Here is a 26,688-nt window from a genome sequence, read left to right as displayed (position 1 = left end):
GTATATTAGTATTGTACAGCAAGTGATAATAAGACAATTAAATCATTACATGTTTATCATATTTGTCATATAATTATTCAGGTTTGCTGGGTTCTAGTGTGAATGTAAAGATTAAAACATTTTGTACTTTACAAAACATGTATTAAATGTATTAGAAATTTAGAATTTAAATTAATTAATATTCATTTAATTCGATTTTTTACTATAATCATTTACAAAATATGAATTAGTATTTTTTTAACTTTTATATATTTTCACAAAATATACAGAAAATATTTATTAATTAATATATTTTTTTCTTTACTTGAATAAAATCATTTGCACAATATATATAGAAAAAATATGTATTGATCTAATGTTAAAATTGACATGATCCAAACAATTCGACGTTAACAAATGTTAATATTTGTTTGAAACTTAATAGTCAGCACAAATACACATGCCATTTTAGAAGGAAAGAAAGCTCAGCCAGTCGTGTTTGTTTATCATTGCGTTGTATGTTATAAATTAATGGTCCAAAAGCCTTTTCATGTGTTTACAGTAATAATATTTTACTTAACAACAATAAAATTTAAAATGAATAGCAAAATAGAGGCGTTAGCACACTACATAAAGGGTTTTATTAAAACGCTTACTAACCATTTAACATCACTTCAAGAAACCCTAGATTTCCCTAGAACCCTAGATAGATAGATAGATAGATAGATAGATAGATAGATAGATAGATAGATAGATAGATAGATAGATAGATAGATAGATAGATAGATAGATACGAGACAAAAGTCATATTTTTGGTCACTGGAACATAATTCAAGTCTGAACAGGTTGTACAGACCATCACTGCAATATACAGAGCACGTTGTGGTCAACTTTGAAACGACCAAAATAATTAGATTTAATAAGCACTCGGCCTAATTACAACACAGGCAGTGTCGTCCTCGAGCCCTGAGTGACTCCTATATATTTAAATAGCCTCATTAATGCTAACACACACAGGTTGCATGAATGGTGTGGTTGTGAATTACATACCAGTAGGATCTGGACTCCTCCGGATGCTGCAGATGATCACTAGAGTCCTTGAGCAAAGCTGCAATGCGCCTTAAAAGACAGAGCCGACAGCACGACCACCTCCGAGATCAAGCTCAACATTACTTCCACAATCCCCCCGGACCGCTACTATTAATATCGAGGAATCGATGGGTTAAAAAAAAGGCCTTGCGTGTGCCAGACCGAATAGATCACTGCCGTGTTGACATCATCGTGTCTCTCCTCTCTCTGGCTCTCTTCCTGCCAACTTGCAGCTATTTACCTGACCAATTGAGTCGCTCTGATCGAGCCCTCGCCGCGGTTGGCCAATAGGAGCGCAGTACGGTGAGCGGTGAGCTAAGCGGTGAACATCGAGCTGCGCTGCTATTGGTGCGTTACGTCGTGGGCTCGATCAGAGGGACTCAATTGGTCAGGTGAGTAGGTGACTCGTGCTTAGGTTAAAGCAGATGTCACGCGCGTCGATGTTTTTTTTAGTTTTTGTTTTTTAAAGTCAAACGTGTTTGAAAAAGGCACTCAGGAAAGAGCACCGACTGAATAAACTTCGAGTTCCCATCAAAACATGATACTGGGTGTAAATTCCACTGCCGTTATTCATGGTGCAATTAAAAGAGGCCAGAAATGTTCAGTCACTGTGACAGGGCCTTAGGGAAATATGGTGGATCTCAGAGTTTACTCTCAAATTACATAATTTGAAACACATAGGATAATCCCAGGGAAACTAATTTTGACAGATGAAAATTTCATTATCGATATTTGGTTGAAAGAGATTAAAAAATGGAAGATTTTGGATAAGTTATTTTCGGTTATCAAGATTTGTCATTATTATATACTTGTTAATAATCACTAATACATACTTGTTTATCATCAAACATTAACTCAATGACTTTCAGTGTTTTCCCTTCTTTATTGGGACAGGAGTCACCATGAAAAAAGTCTGAAAAAGTCAAGAAGGCACCTTCTTGTGAACCCCCAGTGCTGGGAAACACTGTGGCCATTTTACTATATGCAGTTCACCTATAGACCATTTCAATGTAGGTCATGTCATTGGCCAATGAACATTTCCTGCTTCAACGTATCAAACTATTTCATAACTCTAACAAGAGGCGATTCAATAATAACTTAATGCTAAAACAACTATCATAACTACTATCATGTGTGACTGTTTTTGTATTCTCGAAAGCTATAGAAATTAAAAATGTAAAACAGAAAATACGTTGGGACCATTGTTTTTGTTTACATCCCTCAAAATAGTCTATACCACATGGAAAGTGGGAGAAACCAGAGCACTGGGAGACACATGAACACAGGGAAAACATGCAAACTTCACACAGAAAATCATCCTGGCTCATCCTGACTCAAATCAGAGACCTTTTTAACTGTGAGGGGACGCTGTTAGCCACTGACCAACCCATCATGCCATCCTGTCAAATTTGGATAATTTATTCGCAGACAACGACTATGGGTTATTAGGTCAAATGACTTTCATGTATCAATTGTATAAACTTTCATTCATTCATTCATTCATTTTCTTTTCAGCTTGGTCCATTTATTAATCTGGGGTCGCCACAGAGGAATGAACCGCCAACTTATCCAGCATATGATTTACACAGCGTACAGTATGCTCTTCCAGCTGCAACCCATCACTGGGAAATACCCATACACACTCATTCACACACATACACTCCGGACAATTTAGCTTACTCAATTCACCTATACTGCATGTCTTTGGACTTGTGGGGAAAACCAGAGCACCCGTAGGAAACCCACACCAACATGGGGAGAACATGCAAACTCTACGCAGAAATGCCCACTGACCCAGCCGAGGCTCGAACCAGCAACCTTCTTGCCGTCAGGTGACAGTGCTACCCACCGTGCCACCGCGGCGCCCCTTGTACAAACTTATTTAAAAATTTGAAACTTAAACATTCATCAACATTCTTGGCTGTCAATGAAGCCATTTATTTGTGTTATGACTGAAGGTAATTTTGCATTGTTTCGACACATTAAAACAAATGCTTCAAATGTTCAGGATAATGCATAATGAGACATTCTGTACAGTTATGTCTATGTGTCATGTAAAGAAAGGGTTCATTCAAACAACAGTCTCATATAGCCAGATCTACAGGCTAGTTAGTATACCATTTGAAATTCCAATTCTTGCATATCAAGGCATACAAAACTATCTGATCTTTAGCACACCAACCTGATTTCACCAAGTAGGATATATTCCTGGATTAGCATCTATGTTGATCCTGGAACAACATTCCAATCAGCCAATTAGAATTAAGGGATCTGTTTACAGTTTATGTTAAGTTTAGGCTTACGGTTAGGTTTATGCACTTCCACATGATTGTTATCTAACTATTATTCTCTTCTGATTTTGGCAATAATTTACAGTTATGGTTAGATTTAGGGATGGGGAATAGGTATGGATTAGAAAAACAGACAAAAATGATGTTCCAGGATCAACATAGATGTTAATCCAGGGTCGAATCGTACCTTGCAAAATCACGACGTGCTTATAATTTGAAAAACTACATTCACACATGAACAACAACACATAGCATTAACAAAAATAAGTCGGGTACTGCTAATTAAATGTCTTCACTGATCATCAGCAGAAGATTGATCAGTTTGTTAGTCTGGAGCCTTCAGGTGTATGAGTGAACACAATGCCTGTCACACAACTAAAGCAGAGCCAAAATTGGTTTATGCAACAAGACAACGATCCCAAGCACATCAGTAAATCTACAACAGAACTGAAGCTGGAAAAAAATATCAAAGTGTTGCAATAGTTCAGTCAAAGTCCAGAGCTCATCCCGACTGAAATGCTGTGGCGAGAACTGTGAAAAACAAAAAAAAAAACTCATACAGTACTAAGTGTGTCACGCAAGGTTTTTCACTCATGTCTTTATAATTGGTAAATAAATAATGATTCGATGTGAGATGTCATGTGATGCTATTCATCTCAGGTTTTATCTTCCAAATTTTAAGACCCGCCAATGACCATATCGTTCGTTTAGTACAAGGGTGTCAAACTCAGTTCCTGGAGGGCTGCAGCCCTGCACAGTTTAGTTCCAACCCTGCTTCAATACACTAACCTGGAGGTTTCAAACAAGCCTGAAGGACTCAATTAGTTTAATCAGGTGTGTTTAATTAGGGTTAAAGCTAAACTGTGTAGAGTTGAGGCCCTCTTGAACCTGAGTTTGGCGCCTGTGGTTTAGTATTTCCTGATATAAAAACCTGTGAAATTTTATAGGGTATACTAACTTTTTCACATGTCTGTATTTAGTGTTTTAGTCTAAAATACACTTTATAAACAAAATATAATAACAGTGTCATTTTAATTACCTCAACTGTCAGGATGATGACTCTCTGAGATATATATGAGAATGCCGCTATTGCCAAATTGTTAGGTCCCGTGTGGGACCTGTTTGTTGTGGTTGTGTTTTGTGATTTGCAGAGCCTGCATGATTGCTGATTTGTGGGTGGGTCATCTCACCTGAGACCCATTGTGTGGTGCCTATAAAGAGTCTAACATTTGACATGAGAAGAAAGCTCAGTTAGCCAGACCTCTCTGCCTGGCGTTTCTGATTTATTTTAGTTTGTTTTGGATCATGAGCTCAGATCACTACCATGCACATGCTTTTCACTACTGACTTACATTTATATTGACTTTGATTGCTTTAAATATTTTTGTTAATTATGATTTTTGTTAATAAATAATTTCTCTTTTCAATCTACCTGGCCCGTATTGTCTATATTACAACTTTGAGCCAGTTGTAACACAGATGCTTGCTTAACTGCTGTTTTCTCACCACTGTCATTTTTGTTACGCGTTTGATTTGTTCTCAGAAGATGCCCTTTAACTGACACATATAAATGTTGCTTTCTGTAGCATCTACTGTATGTAATCTACAGGTTTGTATATCTGAATATGTACAAAATAATTTCCAATATTTTTTACTTCTCAACAAAGAATGAAGAGGATCCTTGCGAGTGGCGGCATAGTGGCTCAGTGGTTAGCACTGTCCCCTCACAGCTAGAAGGTTGCTGGTTTGAGTCCCAGATTGACATTTCTGTGTGGAGTTTGCATGTTCTCCCCGTGTTGGCGTGGGTTTTCTCCGGGTGCTCCGGTTTCCCCCACAGTCCAAAGACATGCGCTATAGGTAAATTGGATGAACTAAATTGGCCATGGTGTATGAGTGCATGTGTGAATGTGAGAGTGTATGGGTGTTTCCCAGTACTGGGTTGCGGCTTGAAGGGCATCCGCTGCGTAAAACATATGCTAGAATTGTTGGCGGTTCATTCCGCTGTATCGACCTCTGAATTAGCGACTAAGCTGAATGAAAATGAATGAATAAAAAAGCCAATGATGTCATAGTATGTTCTGAAGAACAAAATCAACATCCAAACATAAATGAAGGCGGGCCCTTTGCTATCTGCCATCAAACCAGTTCTAGTGTCAGTGATCGAAAGATTGCATGATATGAAGTGAAGTGGTAAAGTGATTTTAATGGTTATGGAAAGATAAAGGAAGGGCATCCGCTGCATAAAACATATGCCGGAATAGTTGGTGGTTCGTTCCGCTGTGGCGACCCCTGATAAATAAGGGACTAAGCTGAAGGAAAATGAATGAATGAATGAATCATTGCAAGTATACTGGAGCACTGAATCATTTTCAATCTCTTGTACATCACAAATTCACAAAAGCAAGCGTGTGAAAATGAACTATCTTTAAAAAAAAACATCCTTTAATAGAAAGCTTGTTTTATTATCATCAGCCTGCTTTTACTGCACTTCTAAAGTGAATTCATCAACTGAGAACATAAAAGGCAAATATATGAAAAAGCCATCAGAGAATCTGATCTTTAAACACTGTTACTGTGGCTTTATGTGAAGTGCACACTGTGAAAAGCACAAATTCAGACATTTCAGATCCTTCCAAAGCTCTTTTGGAGCACATAAAACATCCCGCATCAAAGATCATTCAGATACAAAGACCAAATCACAGTCTTTTCACAGTCTTTCATGAGTGTGCAGAGATTGTAATTGTGTGCCTTGTGTGTGTGTGTGTGTTACACAGAAAAAAAAACATCTAAAATGAAGACTGTAATTCTCAATGTGAGCATTCTAGTTTCCACAAAGCCTACTTTGCTGGAATATAACATTTTCAACAACAAGTGCTCCTCAAGGACAGAACTGCCCATAATGCACTTGGCTCAGAAACAGCAAGCTCTTAAGTTTAGTTTCCTACAGACACCTGCATTATAAAGCAGCTGGAGCAGTGTTTCTGTGTTAGGGATTGTTACCAGCCTCGAGTGGGTTTCCATGTGTCCACAATCTTCCCTTTAGAGTGGACAAAATAAACCGCATGCATCATGGCGGTGGCACAAGCCTGTCAAGAAAAGCACACAGATGTTCTGATTTAATGCACTTCAACCTGTTCTTTAGTCATCATTGGGGCATAACAATGGGGAATGCATTTGCCAACGTTGATGGAGGGCATACAGGTGCAAGCCTTTATTCCCATTCCCCTGATAAATATGGGCTTACTGCAATATAAACAAAGTTTGTGTCGACACTGACTGTAGTTTTGTGTCGGGATATATTCTTTTTTTTTTTTTTTTTTTTAGAATTTTTTCAGGGTTTTCACCTTTAATGCACAGGACAGTAGAGAGTGTTAAGAGGAAAGCATGGGGAGCTGAGAGAGGGGAAGGATCGGCATAGGACCACGAGGCGGGTATCGAACTCAGGTCGCCATGAGCACTGGAGTGCATGTGTCGACGCACGAACCACTACACCACTGGCGCCGACGTGTCAGGATATATTCTTATTTGGAAGTTATGCACATTGTGGAAACATACTGTCCATAGGGTTTGTGCACCAAGTTAAATTTAAGACATTTTTAAGAGCATGAAATTCTTTGATTTATACAAGGCTAAATGCTAAAGATATTTTTCAAATATTCCTGCTGGAAAAGATTTTCACTTGACTTGTATAATTGAATACAATTAATAATAAGTTATTAAAAATAAAAAGGTCAGGTCAGTATCCTCAACAGTAAATAAATGAAGAACTTTTAAACAAATGTTACTGTATGGAAAGTAATTCAAAGCTGTTTTTTATTAAAAAGTTTAAAGTTTTATTGAGATGGATTGTTAGTGATTGTATGGGTGTTAATGGCTGGATAAAGTAGTAATGCATGAACAAAGGAAAATTAAAACCTGTTAAAAAAGATTTAGGACCACATCACAATATTTCAGTAGATTTAAGACTTTTTAAGGGGGGAGGGGGGAGGGGGGGGATCACATTTTGGGTTTCTCAGCAACAGAAGTCATCATAGTAGGATAATTTTAGAACACAGTGAATGGGAGAGTACAAATCTTTTTTTACAATCCTCTTTGCTCAGATAATTACAGAAAATTTCAAGGATGGTGTTATCAGGACTTTCAGAAAAAGAAAAAAAAACGAAAACGGCAGACAAAAAAAAGAGAATAACGTCAAATGTACTGTCCCGCTACTATAACAGTGCATTAAAAACACCTTGCATAAGTGATGATTCGTTTTTTTGTCATTTGATGCGAAGATGATATAATACATACATAAATACATATAAATGTGCAAACATTTAAAAAAAATCTAAATAGTAAAAACTTTCAAAGATTTAAAATGCTGATGACCTGTTAAATGTGTCATAACCGGCTTGTGAAAAGGGTCCATAGCTAGGCTTTTTCAACCATTTTATTTGCATGCATGCACTATTTTATATATATTTCTATTCATTTTGAACTGAAACAGCAAGATAAAAAGCAATCAACTTTGAATGATAGTTTTTCATAATACAAGGGACATCCAAAAATGTTACTATTAATGTTACAGGTTTTTGGCCACTAAGAAACACTCTTGAAAATACACATGCTACAGTAGGAAGAGTCAAAAAGGTTTTCACAGTGATGTCAGGGGGGAAGGATTTAGTTTTTTTTAAATCACTTTTAGTGAAGTTCTTTGAATCACTTTTTTTTTCAAAGAAATGAAAAAACTGTAACTTGTAAATGATTTTGACAAAAGAAAGATCTATAGAGAGAGAGAGAGAGAGAGAGAGAGAGAGAGAGAGAGAGAGCATTTAAATTTATTGCCTTATAAGCTTCTTTGACTATTTCATGGCAAAACCAGATCAAATTTAGAACATTTTATAAATATGACTTTTAACAAAAGAAAAAACAATAAAAAGACATCATCAACAATAAATAATACACAAGATAAAACAGCTTTGTAAGGATATTGTAGCATTTTTGATGGATTCACATTTCAAAATATGTCCTTTAAAGTCTCTCCAGGTAAATATTGTTGTCTGATAACATTAAAAAAAGGAAAAGTATGTGTTGAACTGTTTGGTTTCTGTTGGAATATTGACGAAAGATACTTTTTGTTTTTGTATCTAGGCTTCTTATCAATTCATATCAAGATTAGCAATTTCAGCCTATTTATCAGTTACCAATATTACACTCACACACCCTTAGAATAAATCAAGATGGAAAAACATGCATGAAATAAATTGCGTGATATTCAACAAAAGCCATACCATGTGACTGATAAATGAATTAAGCATTAGATCAGTGTTTCTCAACCACGTTCCTGGAGGACCACCAGCTCTGCACTTTTTCCATGTCTCCTTAACCAAACACACCTGATTCAGATCATCAGCGGAGACTGATTCAGCTCATTATTGGAGACTGAGAGACCTCTAATGGGTGTGACAGACAAAAGAGACATCCAAAACATGTAGTTTGGTTGTCCTCCAGGAACATGGTTGAGAAACTCTGCATTAGACCAATCTCACTGTACAAAAACTTGCTCGTTGTGAAAACTTACATGTTGTACTCACACCATGTTGTACTTATTATTTATGCAATATTCAGAATTTTTCAAATACTTTAAATCCGCAGGGTGCATCAACAATAATGACATAGCAGCAGCTATGCATTAAGAGTGTTAGTAGTGTAACTCACATGGTAAGGCATGAGGGTGAGCAGGGACCCCAGCGGGAACTGCTTGAAGTCCAGTTTTCCAGAGACGGGCTCCACCCTGCCGTGTTCCTGAGTCATAGACAGGAGTCTGAAAACAGACGACACCCTTCATGCTATTTATATCAGCTGACTCACAAAACCTCCCACTCCCACTGTGTGATGAAAAAAACATAACATCTAAACATTGCACACACAAACATAATGATTATGTAACGTCGCCGCTTGGTTTTTGATATTTGACAATGGATTGAAACACGTTTTTATGATGATTGTCAATCCATTCATTTATTTTCCTTAGGCTTAGTCTTTGATTTATCGCCACAGCAGAATGAACCACCAACTATTCCAGCATATGTTTTACGCAGCAGATGCTCTTCCAGCCACAACCCAGTTCTGGGAAACACCCATGCACTCTTGCATTGACACACACACTTATTCACAGCGGCCAATTTAGTTTATCAAATTCACCTACAGCGCATGTCTTTGGACTGTGAAGGGGAAACTGGAGCACCCAGAAAAAACCCACGCAAACACGGGGAGAAAACAAAACAAAACTAGAAACAAACCAAACTAAACAAAAAATATTTTTGATTCTGCTCTTAAATTTGGCCAAAATATAAACCCAGCAGTAAAATGTAGCCTTTTTTTTCATCTTAAACTTCTTTCGAAGGTTAAATCTTTTCTTTCCTTTAAAGATCTTGAAACAAGCTTTACATGCTTGTTTCATCACACTTGGACTACTGTAACTGTATACTGGTTTACCCCAGTCTTCAATGTCACGGCAGCAAATGGTTCGAAATAAAAAAATAAAATGAAATATCTGCCCCTAATAACACTCTACTCTCTCACTTGAGTTCTGGATGTCCTTCAATGACAGCGTATCCTGTAGGCAACCGTCCCCCTCCATCATGACTCAGTGCCGTCCAGCCACAGTCCACTAGTAACTGGTTTCGGTGGGGGTAATGCCCAATGACCCGCGTTAACACCCGGACTGCCACATCCTCAAGACTACACGACCCAATGAGGGACTGCTGCACATCTATATAACAATAGATGGTAATTCCATACAAAACTGATAAAAACAATTAAACTAGTCCACATGACAACACTAACCATAGAATACATAGTTTCCAGGATGCACCTCACTCAGCTTGGCCATGTCTGGCACTGGGTGACTGCAGGAAGGGGTAGAGCCAATGCTGGATTTGGGACTGTGTATTCCTGCAGCCTTCAGCCTGTAGAGTTAGTAGAAATAAACAGTTAATGTACACTACTTGACAAAAGCATTGTCACCTATTCAAGTTTTAGGAACAAGAAATAATAATAACTTGACTTCTAGTTGATCATTTGGTATCAGAAGTGGCTTATATAAAAGGCAAAGGCCTCTAGATTACGCAATCAACAACAAGACTTTTGTCAAGTAGTGTATTTGGAGAAGGGAAGAATTTATATTCAAATGTTGAATATATATATATATATATATATATATATATATATATATATATATATATATATATATATATATATATATATATATATATATATATATATATATATATATATATATATATATATATATATCAGTGGTGTAGTCCTTGCTATACGCACGTATACTCAGTATGCCTACTTTTTTCCAAGAGCTGTTTGGGTATTACGACATCTGAGGATCATACTCTCGGTATACTCACTTGTTTTGGTGATTAGACTTCCCTAATTTTTGTCTATTGAGTATTTGAGTTTTTCGAAGATCACAACAAATCAGCTGAATGAAGTCTCGATGAAACGTTCGAGTGAAATTAAAAACAGCATGGGCGTCGCTTTAGCCCTCCTATATTTCCATGCAGCCCCCCTAACACCTTTGCGATTACCTGTACACTACTAAATGATCGCCTCAGTCCCCTTTAAATTTGATATAAAAACGGCGGCAGAATCCTGCTCCTGAACTCGTTTTTTAGATAGTCAGCAATGTGTGTGTGTGTGTGTGTGTGTGTGTGTGTGTGTGTGTGTGTGTGTGTGTGTGTAAATATACATATAAATCAAATGAATCAAAAATACATTGACTTTCGTTGTTTCTTTGCCTACTTTTAAAATTTGGGTTGGGTGGGTAATAGTACACCACCTATTTTTTTAGGACTACACCACTGATATATATACACACAGTGCTCAGCATATATGAGTACACCCCATTTTGAAAATGAATATTATATATATGATAAAAATTATTTTGCATGTTGTTTAAATAAATGAATATGTATTTATTGATTTATTAGTCTTGTTATATAATTAGTGTTTATACGCTTTGTTGTCTAAACAAATAAAAAAACATTAAAAAATAAAATGTTTAGAACCGTTTGAATAAAATACTACAAAACCAAAGCATGTGAATCATAACAGTAAGTAAACAGCAATTTTATAATGTACAACATAAAAACTTGTATTCTTATTTAATGATTAATAATAATGATGAACCCTATATGGTAACTTCATTGACCTTGATTAAGTCATAGACAGTTTAAAGTCCTGCAATAACCCTCAATAATAGTATAGTGTAGTATACTGGTCAATGAGTGACCAGTAAAGGGTTAAAAGTGAATGTCGTGTAATTAAAAAATCTAAAAGATACTAAAATCAGTTACTTTAAAAGCTACATGTGAATGTAATTACCAATATTATAATACACTATATAAATAATTATTGATTTATTATATGTAAGTTGATTATTGCATAAATGTATTAGCATTACTAAATAATGATCAATCAATTTTAAAGATGAATATTAAGTGAGCATTATATGATGTCAGCATACTGGTCCATGAACTGTAGTGTGACTGTAGTGGTTTGCTGAGCGACGTCTTTGATTCGCTCCTCTCCCTGACAGCTGTAGGTGTTTCCACAGTGGGCGTAAACACCGGTCAGCTCCACCCCTTCCGTCTGCCAGATCTCCTGAGCGAGCTGAAGCGCCACCGGCTCATAGTGAGGAACACCCGCTGACAAAGCAACAACAAAAACATCTCAGCTTTACACAAGTGAACATTAGTGCTGTCAAAATAACGTGCGATTAATTCTTTAAAAAAGAATGCAGGGGCGGAGCTTGGATTGGCCATACCCCATGAACAACTGTCAATTCTGACTCAGTTATGTTAAATTAGACACAGAATGCCTCTATATGGAAGCACATTTCTGCCAAATATTCTAAGATATTGTAAAAAAAAACTATTTACATATATTTATTTGTTTTTCAGTTTGCATATTTTTTATATATTTTATGCATATTTTAGCTCAGTATGTCACTAAATTATCATCATCGCAATAATAGGATGTGAAATACATGTAACGCAGGCATGTGTGAGAAACAACATTTAGTTAATGTATTGTTTATCTGGTTGTTTATCTAGAATTGACCAATCAGATTGGGACTTATCTTTATCCCCACCTCTCCATTAGCTGCTGTTCTGATATTGACTGGAGCGGCCCAAAGGTGAACCCAAAGCTGAATAAAAATACTAATGCCGGAAGTCAAGACAAGATGACAATGACAACAGCCAATCAGAGTCAGTATATATTTTGTATTTATTATATTAATATTTGCTGTGGTTTTTTTTTTTGCAGGACTAAATATTAGCACATTGATCGTGTTTTTAAGTCTAAATTAGAATTAATTATGGCAAAAAAATATTTTTACCTGTTTATTTTAATACCATTAAATTAATAAATTATTTAAAAACATAGTTAATATTTTTTTCATGAGAGATGTTATATATCATAATAAAAATCACATATTTTTCCATATTTTTTAGGGTTATCATGCGGCCCTATTTTCTGCATTTATTTGAAGATTGAATTTTAATTTAATTAATTCATGCAAAAAGAAAAAATACTCAATATTTCCTCATCCTCAGGTGATTTCAGAGTTTCTATTTTAGAAACAAAATTACAATCTATTAACACAAAGTAAGATATTTTGAAGAATGTTTTAAACTGGCAACCACTGACATCCAAAATAAGAAAAACACATACTACGGATAATTTATTTTATAATTATTGATTGACAGCACAAGCAGATGTACATATAGTGAAGCGTTTACCTCTTCCGTTGTCACAGTCCAGCTTCATCCAGACGCTCCAGACTTTTCCCTGCTTCAGCGGTCTCTTCCTCAGCTCCTGCAGGGCCAGACTGTTGTCCAGCAGCACGTGGAACAGAGAGAGTCTCTCGGAGAGCTCAGCACAACGCTCCACTTTATCAAACGGCAGAGGATATGCGTACAGTATATCATCATAACCATTATCAGCATAGAAAGAGGCCTCAGCAAGTGTCGACACCACAATACAGCGACGAGAGCCTCCTGTCATGATGTCCGCACATTCCCTAAAACCAACAGACAGACAGGTGAACTACACTATCAGTCAAACCTTTGGGATCGATACTGTTTATTTCCTTATTTCGTATAATTGTACTCTCATTATTGATGCTATACTTTTGTTTTGTTTTTGGCTTCTATTCATTGGATACCCCAGTTTAAAGAGACAGCAGGGGATAGGGGTGAGGTGGGGGGCAGTTGAATTGATTTTTTTTTTTACCTTTTATTGGGATAGGATAGTATGGAAGACAGACAGGAAAGCATTGGGAGAAGAGAGACGGGGAAGGATGGGCATTGGACCTCGAGCCAGGAATCGAACTCGGGTAGCCCTGAGCACTATGGGGCTATATGTCGGCACACTTAACCACTAGGCTATTGGTACCGACTGTTGAACTGATTTATGTCATGATATTGTTATTTCAGCCTGCATTCTTTGTTATTATTAACAATAATAATAATTAAGGTGGCTCAGTGGTTAGCACTGCCGCCTCAGAGCAAGAAGGCCACTGGTTCGAGTCATCGCGTGGGTTTCCTCCACAGTCCAAAGACATGCGATATAGGTGAATTGGGTAAACAAAACTGCCTGTAGTGTATGAGTGTGTGTGTAAATGTGAGTGTGTATGGGTGTTTCACAGTACTGGGTTGCAGCTGGAAGGGCATTCACTACGTAAAACATAAGCCAGAATAGTTGGTGGTTCATTTTGCTGTGGTGACCCCTGATAAATAAGGGACTAAGCCGAAGGAAAGTGAATGAATAATAATAATAATAATATTAAATGTTTGAAAAGTTCAGATGCAAAAGTTCCGTCTGAAATATTCTTATATAATGAGCATTTTTGAGTGTGTAGGTTTAGTTATTTCACTTTGATATCGAAGAATAGGTTCTTCTTAAATTGCATTTAAGGTGAAATCACTGAATATGACCATAGGTAGCAAAGAAAAATGCAGATTTTAGAAGCAGATTTTAGATGATACTTAGAGGTTTTTGCACCTAAACTCTTCTTTTCTAAAATAAGCCTGTTCTGCTTCTTTTTAGGACACTTTTAAAATATTGCTGATCCCAAGCTAGTTAGTCCACATATTATGCTCTTATCATGGTCATTACATAAACTTAGCTAGGTAATATCCTTAAACCTACCCCTGAACTTAACCTTAGGCCATGTAGTTACCTTATGTAATCCAGTACTTTCTTAGGTAAGTACACTGTAAGTACAGATTAAGTGCATGTACTGTATAAGAAGTGCAAGCATTAATGCTTTCTTTGATGAGCAAATGTCCTAGCTTTTTTTTTCACTTTATATCAGTTATTCAAACACTTAAAACTTTATTTTTATTAAATGTTTTGCTCAAAAACTGCTTTTATTTATTTATTTAATTAAATTATTGTCACTTGGTTTAATTAAAACAGTATTTAAATGTCTTATGTGCTTTAAGTCTCTAAATACCTATTTATTTTGCATGGATCAATTGAAAAGGTCTTGTGAAAAGGATCCGATTTAAGGAGATAAAATGTCATTAAGAATTAATGGTGACAGAATATTTGTTTTTTAGGGTGAAATATTCTTTTTCCAAATACTGTTTCATTTTTGTAACAGTGTATTTAGGCTTTTCAAATGTTCTGTATAATGAAATATATTGAAAAGTGCTTTAAAGGTGCAGTAGGTGATTGTCTTCAGAAACATTTTGCTGGTTGAAAGTCTCTTCACATTTCAGTAGTAATGATTAAATGATCTAAATGTATTTTCATGTATTTTTTTATTCTGGGTAGGGTATAAGATTAAATTCATCCAAAATGTTCATCCAGTTGTTGTCCAATTGTCTAGCCGATAATTCCCATAATTCATGATAAGTAGCACAAACTGTCTGTCAGCAAATTTAGATTTGTACAACTACACACCCATTCACGCAGATCCATCAAATGGGTTATATGCACAGAAGTGTTGTTCTGCCACTGAAATCTTCCGGCGAAATATTGATGTGACTACTTTTAATTTCATAAAGTACGTTTTAAAGCATAAATAATGTAGATTTTTTTTATTTAGTTTAATAACAAAAGATAATTAAATAGTGTTATTCCACCAAGCCTGCTTTACTGAGGTGAAGTTGGTTTACATTCACATTGGTTCATTTTTTAACAATGACAACCTGTGACGTGCTCCCTATATTGTTTACCATGCTACTCTGAATATTCGGTCTGAAATAGACAGTACGTGTGGCTTAGTAATAAGTGTAATTCCTGTACCCTGCCAGCCAACCACTAAGCATACAGTAGAGGCTTTAGAACAGCGTGTGAGAGAGTGACACTTGCATGCATGAAGTATTGCACATTATGACAAGTTTTGCTTGCTACACAACTGAAATCCTGCTAGATATGATACAGTTTTTGATTCAGAATTGTAGTGTTGTAAAGTACTATAAAGTTTTCAAACTGGTGAATGACATGATCTAGTGGGTCTCTTGTCATCTTTAAGGTGCGCGTTCGTGATATCAGAAGCGTGGCTTTAGACGGCAGGGGAGGGATTGTGTTTCAAACATATTATGCTAGCCTTTTAGCATTTTGGCAGTTCACCTACTGCATCTTTTGGAGTCCAATTACAGATTAATCAAAAGTGGAAAAAGACAATTGTAAATACCTCTATAGTTAATGATGACATATAGTTTATTGTCGAGGTTAACGTTCCTTTTACAAAGATTTAGTTTTAAAGAGCCCATATTATACATGAAATAGGGTCATATTTAGGTTGTAAGGGTCTCCAACAACAGTCTAATATGCATGCAAGGTCAAAAAACACTTTGATGGTCTTATAATCTGCATTTATTTTTACCTAATTATCCCAGCGACTCCCATATGAATCGTTCAGCGATTCATTTGTTCCCAAACCCCTCCTCAGTGCGAAGCTAATCTGCGCTGATTGGACCGATGACAGCCTGCTGCGATTGGTCGACAGTGACAGGCTTCAGCACGAGACAGAGTGAAATGCCCAGCTGGTAATCAACTATATAAAAGTAGTCACAGTGCACACGCGCTTCATAGTGTAAGGCTTTTTTCACACACACACACACACACACACACACACACACACACACACACACACACACACACACAACCCTCCTCAGAAGAACTGGGGAGATCGACGCAAGTCTCCTAGCCTCTCCCTCTCCCTCTCTCTCTCACACACACACACAACGCTCCTCAGAAGAACTAGGGAAAGCGACGCGAGTCTCTCTCTCTCTCTCTCTCTCTCTCACACACACACACACACACACACAACGCTCCTCAGAAAAACTAGGGAAAGCGACGCGAGTCTCTCTCTCTCTCTCTCTCTCTCACACACACACACACACACACACACACACAACGCTCCTCAGAAGAACTAGGGAAAGCGACGCGAGTCTCCTGTCTCCTAGCCCCTAGGCGTCACAAACTCGACCTGTTCTTTTTCTCTCTCTCTACTAAAGAGTAACCGCGTGTACTGTACCAGGTTAACAAGTAACAAAACACAATAAATACATAATTTGCAAGTTAATCGAGGCAACAATTTTAATCGCACTTACTTACACTAGTGAATAAACCTCAACCACTGACTCTTCACAGTTCACAACTCATCTTTGGGTAGAGACTGTCAATATTATCCATCTGAGCACAGCGTGACTTCATTCGACCGGCGGCGTCTGTGTGTGTGTGTCTAGTGTTTTTTCTGTGTTAGTGGGCGGGGCCGCAGGTTTCAAATCTCCCTGGTTTGCGCGCGTAACTACTGGCGAGGCTTGTGTTTCGTGGCTGCGTCATCGCGAAACACCTAATGACTCGTTATCATGACGACTCGTTTGAAGCACTATGAGTCGACTCTTTTATAGATGAATCAATAGTTTTAAACACTGTACACTTACAGATTTAAGCCTTAGCTGGATATTTCACTTCACTTAGAGCTGTGTTACACACTACATGGAAGGTCATTTTCAAAAACCCATAATATGGGCTCTTTAATTGTTAAGAGTGTATCTACTGTATTGTTCATTAACTAAAATTTCTCAAGTGCTTTAACTGTCTAGTTTTGTTCGGCAGAAACTAATCAAATTTACTGGTGAAAAAAACACAACAAAGAACATAGTTATAAAGTGAAATTAATGATGAAAGAGATTTTTATTTCTTGACTTGCTAACTGTACATCTTTAACAGTGTACATCTTTTTAATCATTTAAAATCTGTTTTCGTGTAGCAAATTGCTTGATACGCATGGTTGTCATCAAAATAAACACCACTTGGTTTAAGTATATAGTTTTTAAAAATTGTACTCAATTTCTTTAAAGTGCCTCAAGCATCAACATATGTGTTTAAGCCTCAGCTGGATCAGTTGGCGTTTCTATGTGGAGTTTGCATGTTCTCCCCGCGTTCATGTGGGATTCCTCTGGGTGTTCCGATTTCCCCACAGTCCAAAGACATGGGCTATAGGTGAATTGGATTAACTAAATTGACTGTAGTGAATGAGTGTGTATGGATGCTTCCCGGCACCGGTTTGCAGATGGAAGGGCATCCGCTGTGTAAAACATATGCTGGATAATTTGGCGGTTCATTCCGCTGTGGCAACCCCTGATGAATAAAGGGACTAAGCCGAAGGAAAATTTATGAATTAATAATTATTTTTAATCAAGATACTAAAAGTAGCTCATCAAGACAAAGTAAATAGATAAAAAAAAAAAGATGTGTCGAGGTTGCTGTTGTTGTAGACATGAGTCTCTTACAGCGTTTTGTGTGTTTTCATGTGAGGTCTCAGCTGGACTTGTAGTTTCTGGCATCGCTCCTTCATTCCTTCAGCGTTTCTCTTCACTTTATCCAGGTCAACGACCAGCGCTGGAGTACAAAGGTCTTTTATGAACTCAACCGAGGCCATTGTGCTAGAAAAACTACAAAACACAAAATACAACAGCACATTTAGGCGAAATGAAAACTTGCAGAACAACAAGTTGCAGGACTGTGTGGAAAAAAGTTTATATTGTAAGTTAATTTTGAGGTATCTCACTTAAAAAAAAACATGTATATGCATTTGAAACAAAAAATGAGCTTGGTTTATAGTCAAACTGCGATAACAAACTTATCAATAACTTAAATTGACATTTCGTCACCTTGGAATTATAATGTTCTATCTGCATTCTGTATGATTTTGGGATATTGATCTTCAAAGTTTTTGCATTCCATATAGCAAACAGTATGTGTGTAACATTTGTTTTCAAAATAAAGTCTTAAAATGTAAACAACTTATAAAAAACATCCCATAATGTAAACAAGTTGTCATTTAATAAGAGTATGTTAATAATTCAATTTTGACAAAAATGTCAGATAGAACCTTATAATTCTAAGGTGACGATTTCTTTCACTCACCGAAAAGCTGCAGCTCTGGATGTGATCAATGAGAAAGCCGGAGTGAAGCCAGAACCAAACAAGCGACACAACGAGAGACTCATACTGCAGTTTTTCAAACTTAAAGCTCCTGACGAGATTTGGAGAACATTTATCAATGTTTCATCCGCAAGGATAATGATGAAATTATAAACCTGTGATTATGTGGTTGATTTTTTTAAGTGAAAACAAATATTTGTTTTAGCGTTACAAATTTCTAGAAAAGTCCCACCCCCATTTGCTTCACGTTTACCTTTATTTAAAGCAAGGGTGCCCAAACCTTTTCGTATGAACGGCCAAATACCAAATGTCATCGTAAATATACTAAACTAGGCTATATCGCATTAAAGTACACTGTAAAACCCAATAGTCAACTTTATCAAATAAAATGAGTGTAGTTAACTCAATATTGACTGAAAGTTAATTGTACTCATTTGAAGAGTTTTGAACTCTGTGTAAGGTAATGAGTTAATTAAATACCTCATCACTTTAACTTAAATGGAGTAAGTTCAAAGTATAGATTAGTTTTTTTTAACTCAAATGATTTGTAGCAATCAGTTTCCTCAAATGGTTTGAGTTGGCTTAACTTAGTGGTTTTACTGTACTCAGTTGGTTTGAGTTGTCTTCATTTATTGGGTTTTACTGTGCTCAAATTGCTTCGCTTACTCAAATGGATTAAGTTCACAGCACTCATTTGGATTCGTTTACTTTAATGGTTTGTTGCAACTGATTTCCTCAAATGGTTTGAGTTACCTTAACTTTTTAGGTTTTAAAGTGTAGCCATAAGTAATTTGCTAAATTACTTTATAATGTTGAAAAATAAAAATAAAAAGTTATTTTAAATCATATTTGCAGTCTAACTTTTTAAATGATTACTTAATGCAATAAAAACAAACAATCACATTTATAACACAGTGGAGCTCAATGATCAATACACTGGTCAAGCAGAATCTGACTGGATTTGCTTACCAAAGCCCCCCATTGTCCATGGGCCCTAGTTTGGGCATCTCCGATTTAAAGGAATAGTTCACCCAAAGTGAAAATTCTGTCATCATTTATTCTCACTTCAGTCGTTTCACACATGTTTGAGTTTCTTCAGTTGAAAACACATACATATATACAAGCCTGCTGATTTATCAAGACATAATTAAGTTTCAACATGCTGATGTGTTTTGAAATGTATAGCCTTCAAAAATATCGCCACACTCGTTTTGTTCTATATCACAACTCTGCAGTCCCTAAAAAATAACCTAAATAATAACATATGGTTCTATTTTGTTATTTTAGTTTTTTCCAGCAGCATTATAAATTCAAAAAAGCGATTTATCCAACTAAATTCAAGTATTTTGGCAGCCACAAATGATAAAAATGCTATCATTTTTGTTCTGCAATCTACCAGAAATGCTTCAAAACCTATGCTCAGCCCAGCATAAGTTTTACGCAGCAGATGCCCTTCCAGCTGCAACCCATCACTAGGAAACAACCATATACACTCATTCACATACTTACGGACAATTTGGTTAATCCAATTCACCTATACCACATGTCTTTAAACTGTGGGGGAAACCAGAGCACCCGGAGGAAACCCACGCCAACACGGGGAGAACATCGCAAACTCTACAAAGAAATGCCAACTGGCCAAGCCGGGACTCGAACCAGTGACCTTAAAATATTACTAAATATGCTAAAAATATTACTGAGAATGAAGAAATACTGAAAAGGTGTTTAAATAACTGAGTCACTTTAGTGTGAGTAAATGGTGAGAACTCTTTCATTTTGGGTGATCTATCCTTTTAATTATGAAGGTCTATCACAAAATATACATTTATTATTATTATTATTATTATTATTATTATTAATAATAATAATAATAATAATAAAGTGTAATAAACTAAAAACCCTTTAAACATAAAGTTTATATACTATAAAGCCAGGCAAATTTAAAACAGATGAAATATTAAAAGATTTAATATTAAATCTAAATATTAAATGAATTATTAAAATACTAAAGATTACAGTGCTGTTCCAAAATACTAACATTATTAATCTTCTATTCTGTCACTATGAAGAGATCAGGCATTCAGTGTGTGGATGAACGTGGGATCTAATGTCCTGGTTGAACTTTGTGTTGCTCATTAAAGTGGATTATTTCAAAGTCAGTTAATAAAGTGGCTAATTAAGGCTTGTAGTCATTAACACTAATCTCTTCTCTCCCACATGGATCAAATCCTCAATTACTAGAGCAGCGTCGGAGTATCTGAAAGACCTTTAGGCCTGTTTGCACTTCATCCCTTAATGTTTTATTCTTTTGGCTTGGTCCCTTTATTCATTAGGGGTCACCACAGCTGAATGAACCGACAACTATTCCAGCATATGTTTAACACAGCGGATAAGCATTTCCAGCTGCAACCCAGTACTGGGAAACACCCATACACTCTCACATTCACACACATACAGTAATCAATTTAGTTTATTCAATTAACCTATAGCGCATGTCTTTGGACTGTGGGGGAACCCAGAGCACCCGGAGGAAACCACGCGAACACGGGGAGAACATGCAAACTGGGACTTGCCGGTACTTGAAACAAGTGACCTTTTTGCTGAGGCGACAGTGCTAAAATATGAAGGTAAATCAGTAGCAAAACTCGAGAGCTTGCTAATGTAAACGTGAGAACTTGTGATAATATTTGTATGTGTAGGTTGAAATGTACACTCTCAGCTATTGCACACACAGACAATAATCAACACACTTGTGTTTTGAATTCGAAGTGGCTGATTAATTGTTGTGTACTTGTAAAATGTCATTCACAAATACAAAATGACAGACATGTGTACGGCAAATTTGATTGCTGCTACAGTACAGTAATCGCGCAAAATGTGTAGCAAAAGTCAGAGCGCGAGAGATGTGTAGTTGAACTGGCAAATTGGGGAGGTTGTGAGTGCCGACTTGTGGTTGTACAGCAAAGCTGCAATCAAATTTGCCGTACACACGTTTATTTTAATACCGAATAAGGTACGGAACGACCTCATAACATACTGCATATTCTGATTAATATTTAAGAAAAACAGCGGCGTGTATATGTGAAGTGTGTGTATATGTGAAGTTTTGTGTGTATAACAAATATATTTTTGAGCTGCATTTCACCTATTGTTTAGAGATTTTATCAAGTTTGGGATTTCTGGATATTCTGGATTTACTTGTGTTAAAATTAAAATCTTATATTTTATTAAGTTCTGATAGCACATCTTACAAATGTCTAATAAAATGTCGTTTATAGCATTTAATATATATATATATATATATATATATATATATATATATATATATATATATATATATATATATATATTTATATATATACACTTACCGACCTATTAGGTAAACCTGTCCAACTGCTCGTTAAAGCAAGTTTTTAATCAGCCAATCACATGCCAGCAGCTCAATGCATTTAGGCATGTAGACATGATCAAGACGATCTGCTGCAGTTCAAACCGAGCATCAGAATAGGGAAGAAAGATGATTTAAGTGACTTTGAACGTGGCGTGGTTGTTGGTGCCAGGCGGGCTGGTCTGAGTATCTCAGAAACTGCTGATCTACTGGGATTTTCACGCACAATCATCTCTAGGGTTTACAGAGAATGGTCCGAAAAAGAGAAAATATCCAGTGAGCAGCAGCACAAATGCCTTGTTGATGCCAGAGGTCAGAGGGGAATGGCCAGACTAGTTCAAGATGAGAGAAAGGCAACAGCAACTTAAAGGCAACTCATTACAACCATTCCCTGAACACACAGCACATGCAACCTTAAGGCATATGGGCTACAGCAGTATAAGACCACATCGGGTGCCACTCCTGTCAGCTAAGAGCAGGAAACTGAGGCTACAATTCACACAGGCTCACCAAAATTGAACAATAGAAGATTGGAAAAACGTTGCCTGGTTTGATGAGTCTCAATTTCTGCTGCGACATTCGGATGGTAGGGTCAGAATTTGCTGTCAACATCATGAAAGCATGGAGCCATCCTGCCTTGTATCAATGGTTCAGGCTGGGGGTGGTGTAATAGCATGGGGAATATTTTATTGGCACACTTTGGGCCCATTAGTACCAATTAAGCATCGTGTCAACCCCACAGCCTACCTGAGTATTGTTGCTGACCATGTCCATCCCTTTTTGACTACAGTGTACCCATCTTCTGATAGCTCTGTCCAGCAGGATAATGCGTCATGTCAAAGCGCGAATCATCTCAGACTGGTTTATTGAACATGACAATGAGTTCACTGTACTCAAATGGCCACCACAGTCACCAGAGCTCAATCCAATAGAGCACCATTGGGATTCACATCATGGATGCGCAGCCATCAAATCTGCAGCAACTGCGTGATGCTATCATGTCAATATGGACCAAAATCTCTGAGGAATATTTCCAGTACCTTGTTGAATCTGTGCAGTTCTGAAGGCAAAAGGGGGTCCAACCCGGTACCAGTAAGATGTACCTAATAAAGTGGAAGGTGAGTGCATGTTTTTATATAATATATTTTATATTCTTATTTTTTTATACAAAATATAAATGATTATATTATTAATACTATGTAGCTGATTGAGTGTACACGTCAGAATTATTTAGCATCATTACTTTCTCATTAAATGTGACAAATAAAGTACACATACAAAACATTTGTCAATCATATTTAGAAAAATAATCATTTGATGACACATTAAAAGTCAATAAAAAAATCACAGTGCAGTGATAAAATACGAATGAATTCTCTTTTTTGATATACTTTGCCACAATCCTTCATACCTGTAGGTTTTACTGTTTATAAACAAGAAGTTTAATCATTCAAAATATAATGTTAATTAGTTTTTCCCAGTGTTGGGTTGCAGCTGGAAGGGCATCCGCTGCGTAAAACATGTGCTGGATAGTTTGGCAGTTCATTCCGCTGTGGCGACCCCGGATTATTAAAGGGACTAAGCTGAAAAGAAAATGATTGAATGAATGTTAATTAGTTTCTATGATCACATATTCAGTTATATATTTCAGTAAGGTCAGAATAAGCATGTTGTTTACATTTAATTTCGTCATAAATTAGTTTATTATGATGAATTACAATGCAAGATGTTTAACCTGTATTTTGAAATCTCATCTTAAAAGTAAGAATAAGATGAAGACTTATTTTTAAATTACACACACTCACACACTACTTAAGGCAGGGGTCACCAATCTCGGTCCTGGAGGGCCAGTGTCCCTGCGGGGTTTAGCTCCAACTTGCCTCAACACACCTGCCTGGATGTTTCAAGTATACCTAGTAAGTCCTTGATTAGCTTGTTCAGGTGTGTTTGATTAGGGTTGGAGCTAAAATCTGCAGGACACCAGCCCTCCAGGAACAAGTTTGGTGAAGGCCTTAGCTAAATCTTTTTTCCGCATTTGCAGGTACCAACCGCTAGAGGGTGCTGCAGGACTCGAAACAAATCCTGCCAAAATTAGAGAGTACAGACAACATCTAAACACTCACAACCATCCAAAACAAGACGTATTTAGGAAAACTGCTTCTTTAATTAAAACTCAGAGCTGTTAGACAGACATTAGGTGTCAATTTTGGCTTACGACAGTAGAGACATGACGTCTGCAACAACAGACATAACGCAGATTTACTTGCAAAAAACAATCCAGCATGGCACCCCGATTAACAAAGCAAACAGGTGACAAGCCATGATAAAGAAAGAAGCACGTTCCGGAAAACTCCAATTAAGAAGAGCCTGGAAATACAAGCCATACGATTAACACAAATCTGATCATTACAGTGGCTTATGAGCAAAAACACCGAACGGCCACTTATTTTTCTGAGTATGCACTTGTCAAACATAAATGTACCTTTATTAACGAATGTGCAAAGCTGACGAGAGAAACTGGAGGAGGCGTAGCTCCAAAATAAACCTGTATTGAATGCGAATGCGCAAACACACACACATGTAGGTTTAGCGGTTTGTCCATGTAATGCTCATGTAAGCCAGGTTTCTTCATTAGGGAAACACAAAGCATGTCTTAATGCACGTCTGTCTTTCACAGCTCTATCACAGTCCGAGTCTTTATGAGAAGCCTCATTGTAGATGATGGATGGAGAGGTGAAGCGTAGAGGAAGTGGCTTCATGACAGTCTTCCTCTTCTTCTTCTTCTTCATCATCTCTCAGCAGCAGGTCTGACCCCAGCGGTCACTCCTCTTCATTCAGTCCTCCAGGATCACTAGCTTGGCTCAGATGGCTTGTTTAGCTCCACTTTTACACCCCTTTCTCCTGAACCTAAGAGACGGAAAGAATGGCGTGTTATAGATCTGCAGTGTTTAAAGGGGTCATAATCTGTCCAACCAAAATATGCATGATTTTGTGACCTTAACGAGGTCAGAGTGCTATAAAAACCTCCCAGAAGTTTTAGAACTGAAATCTTTATTGTTACTCTAAAAACAGATGATATATTGAAGTCTTAAAAAACAACAGGTTTTGCAATGTTCGACTTTATGATGTAATAGTTAATAAGCCCCGCCTCCAGAACATGGATGCCTCTAAGGCTGATTTATACAACTGCGTTAAGCGCACGCGTATGAACTGACACAGACTTTGTAAGGTCGCACAGCCCTCGCACTTCTCAAAAAAATTTACCTACATGTCTCAACGCGTAGCACAAGCTCTGTGATTGGTCGGCTTGATAGCGGTGACGAGTGTCGACAGTGCTAAGAGGCGCGGGCCAATGGAGCGAGTGTGTCGAGTCCCGTGAAAAAGCTCCAGATGGAAACTTTTGATTTGTGTTTACCTTATGTTTAAAGTTGTTGTACTCCTGCCGGTTCCCACCTGAATGAGCAAGTTTTAGCTACTTGTACATTAAGGTAGCGTTCAGAAAAAACAAAACACCCACGAAGAAACTCGACACGTGAAAACTTATTACCAGCTAGTGTTTCAGAAGTGTTATTGCAGAGCAACACAAACAGCATGAAGAAGTATAAATGCACGGCTACGAGTAGGGCAGGAGTCATGGCCAGCAAAACTAGGCAATCAAGACAGTAGGCATTTAGTCCTGAGTCTATTTAAAAGTGTACTGAAGAGAAAGTAGACAATTATTTCAAAATTACGATAATGTTATAAATTAGCTTTAATAAACTAGAGGCAGTTTATGGCCCCTTTGAAAGGGAAATAAAGCACTCAGTCAAGTTTATATTATTTTGTACTTTGGATTCCACTTTAATGAAAATATATTAAACAAACTCGATTGATGTAACCATCTAGAAGAAAATGGCATGTTTTACTATAGCTTTTAGAGCTAGGGCACCGCCATCTTGGGATGTCGCTGTGTCTGACGTCACGTGGTTGGTTCCGTTCCCTCAAGCTGTGGGCCTGGAGCTGGTGCAAATGCAAACATCAGATGTCTAATATAAAAAAAATATATCTATTTATTCTATTATTCTTTTTTTACCTTTTAATAACCGATCATTTGATGCACTTTGGCCAATCTCTGTATTAGGCTGCCTGACTGCCAGTATGGGTTTCAAACATGGTAGTAACGGACTGAACACGGAGACTGGACAGCCTAATTTAAATCAATGCATAAAGCTGTGGACGTGCATCACAGAGCTGGTGCAAATACAACAAATACAAGCATTTAAGTGTCTTTAAGTTGTGTATTTTTCTTTTGTTAATACCTTTCGTTTGATGCACTATGGTCCACTCTCTCACGCTGGTGCAGCATTTCCTGACGAGGGGATTTACACTTAGACTAATGCAATGATTAAAATGCTACATGACTTCACACTTAACTAAGTTACGTCTTTGTGGAATTTTTCAAGATATATTAAAAAAAGCTCTGCATTAAAT

The 26,688-nt window shown here is 37.0% G+C and overlaps 3 protein-coding genes across 5 annotated transcripts in view; all 3 read right to left on the bottom strand.

Moving 5' to 3' along the window:
* LOC130237710 (hyccin 2) overlaps nt 1-1,272 on the bottom strand; it is a 35,994-nt gene extending 34,722 nt beyond the window's left edge. For both annotated transcript variants that reach the window (XM_056468725.1, XM_056468727.1), the window contains exon 1: nt 1,030-1,272. The gene's annotated coding sequence lies outside the window, so the exon portion shown is untranslated. The remainder of the gene's footprint in view (nt 1-1,029) is intronic.
* A 4,528-nt stretch (nt 1,273-5,800) lies between these two features.
* Nucleotides 5,801-18,945, bottom strand: zgc:162816 (uncharacterized protein LOC571260 homolog). The gene is made up of 8 exons (XM_056468784.1): nt 18,813-18,945; nt 18,176-18,337; nt 13,163-13,443; nt 11,884-12,064; nt 10,191-10,312; nt 9,927-10,116; nt 9,060-9,165; nt 5,801-6,445 (listed from the first exon to the last, which is right to left on the bottom strand). The coding sequence occupies exons 1-8, from the start codon at nt 18,893-18,895 to the stop codon at nt 6,356-6,358; spliced, it is 1,215 nt and encodes a 404-aa protein (XP_056324759.1). The 5' UTR covers nt 18,896-18,945; the 3' UTR covers nt 5,801-6,355.
* A 5,417-nt stretch (nt 18,946-24,362) lies between these two features.
* The window catches only part of egln1b (egl-9 family hypoxia-inducible factor 1b), a 42,047-nt gene continuing 39,721 nt past the window's right edge, over nt 24,363-26,688 (bottom strand). The window contains exons 5-6 of one of the 2 annotated variants that reach the window (XM_056468173.1): nt 26,517-26,566; nt 24,363-25,125 (exon numbers count right to left, since the gene is read on the bottom strand). In XM_056468173.1, the coding sequence (XP_056324148.1) occupies nt 26,547-26,566 (20 nt within the window). In that variant the 3' untranslated portion in view covers nt 24,363-25,125; nt 26,517-26,546. The remainder of the gene's footprint in view (nt 25,126-26,516; nt 26,567-26,688) is intronic. The other variant, XM_056468171.1, reaches the window with a different exon arrangement.

This window comes from Danio aesculapii, chromosome 11, assembly GCF_903798145.1.
Source record: "Danio aesculapii chromosome 11, fDanAes4.1, whole genome shotgun sequence".
NCBI classification, from domain to species: Eukaryota; Metazoa; Chordata; class Actinopteri; order Cypriniformes; family Danionidae; genus Danio; species Danio aesculapii.
The sequence above is the reverse complement of the archived record's forward strand: the minus strand, read 5'-3'. Positions and strand labels throughout refer to the sequence as shown.

Coding starts and splice junctions, on each gene's coding strand:
- zgc:162816 (XM_056468784.1), bottom strand. CDS start 18,895: ATGAGTCTCTCGTTGTGTCGCTTGTTTGGTTCTGGCTTCACTCCGGCT. Junction 18,338..18,812: donor TCCAGAGCTGCAGCTTTTCG/GTGAGTGAAAGA, acceptor TGTGTTTTGTAG/TTTTTCTAGCACAATGGCCT. Junction 10,117..10,190: donor TGGAAACTATGTATTCTATG/GTTAGTGTTGTC, acceptor ATTGTTATATAG/ATGTGCAGCAGTCCCTCATT.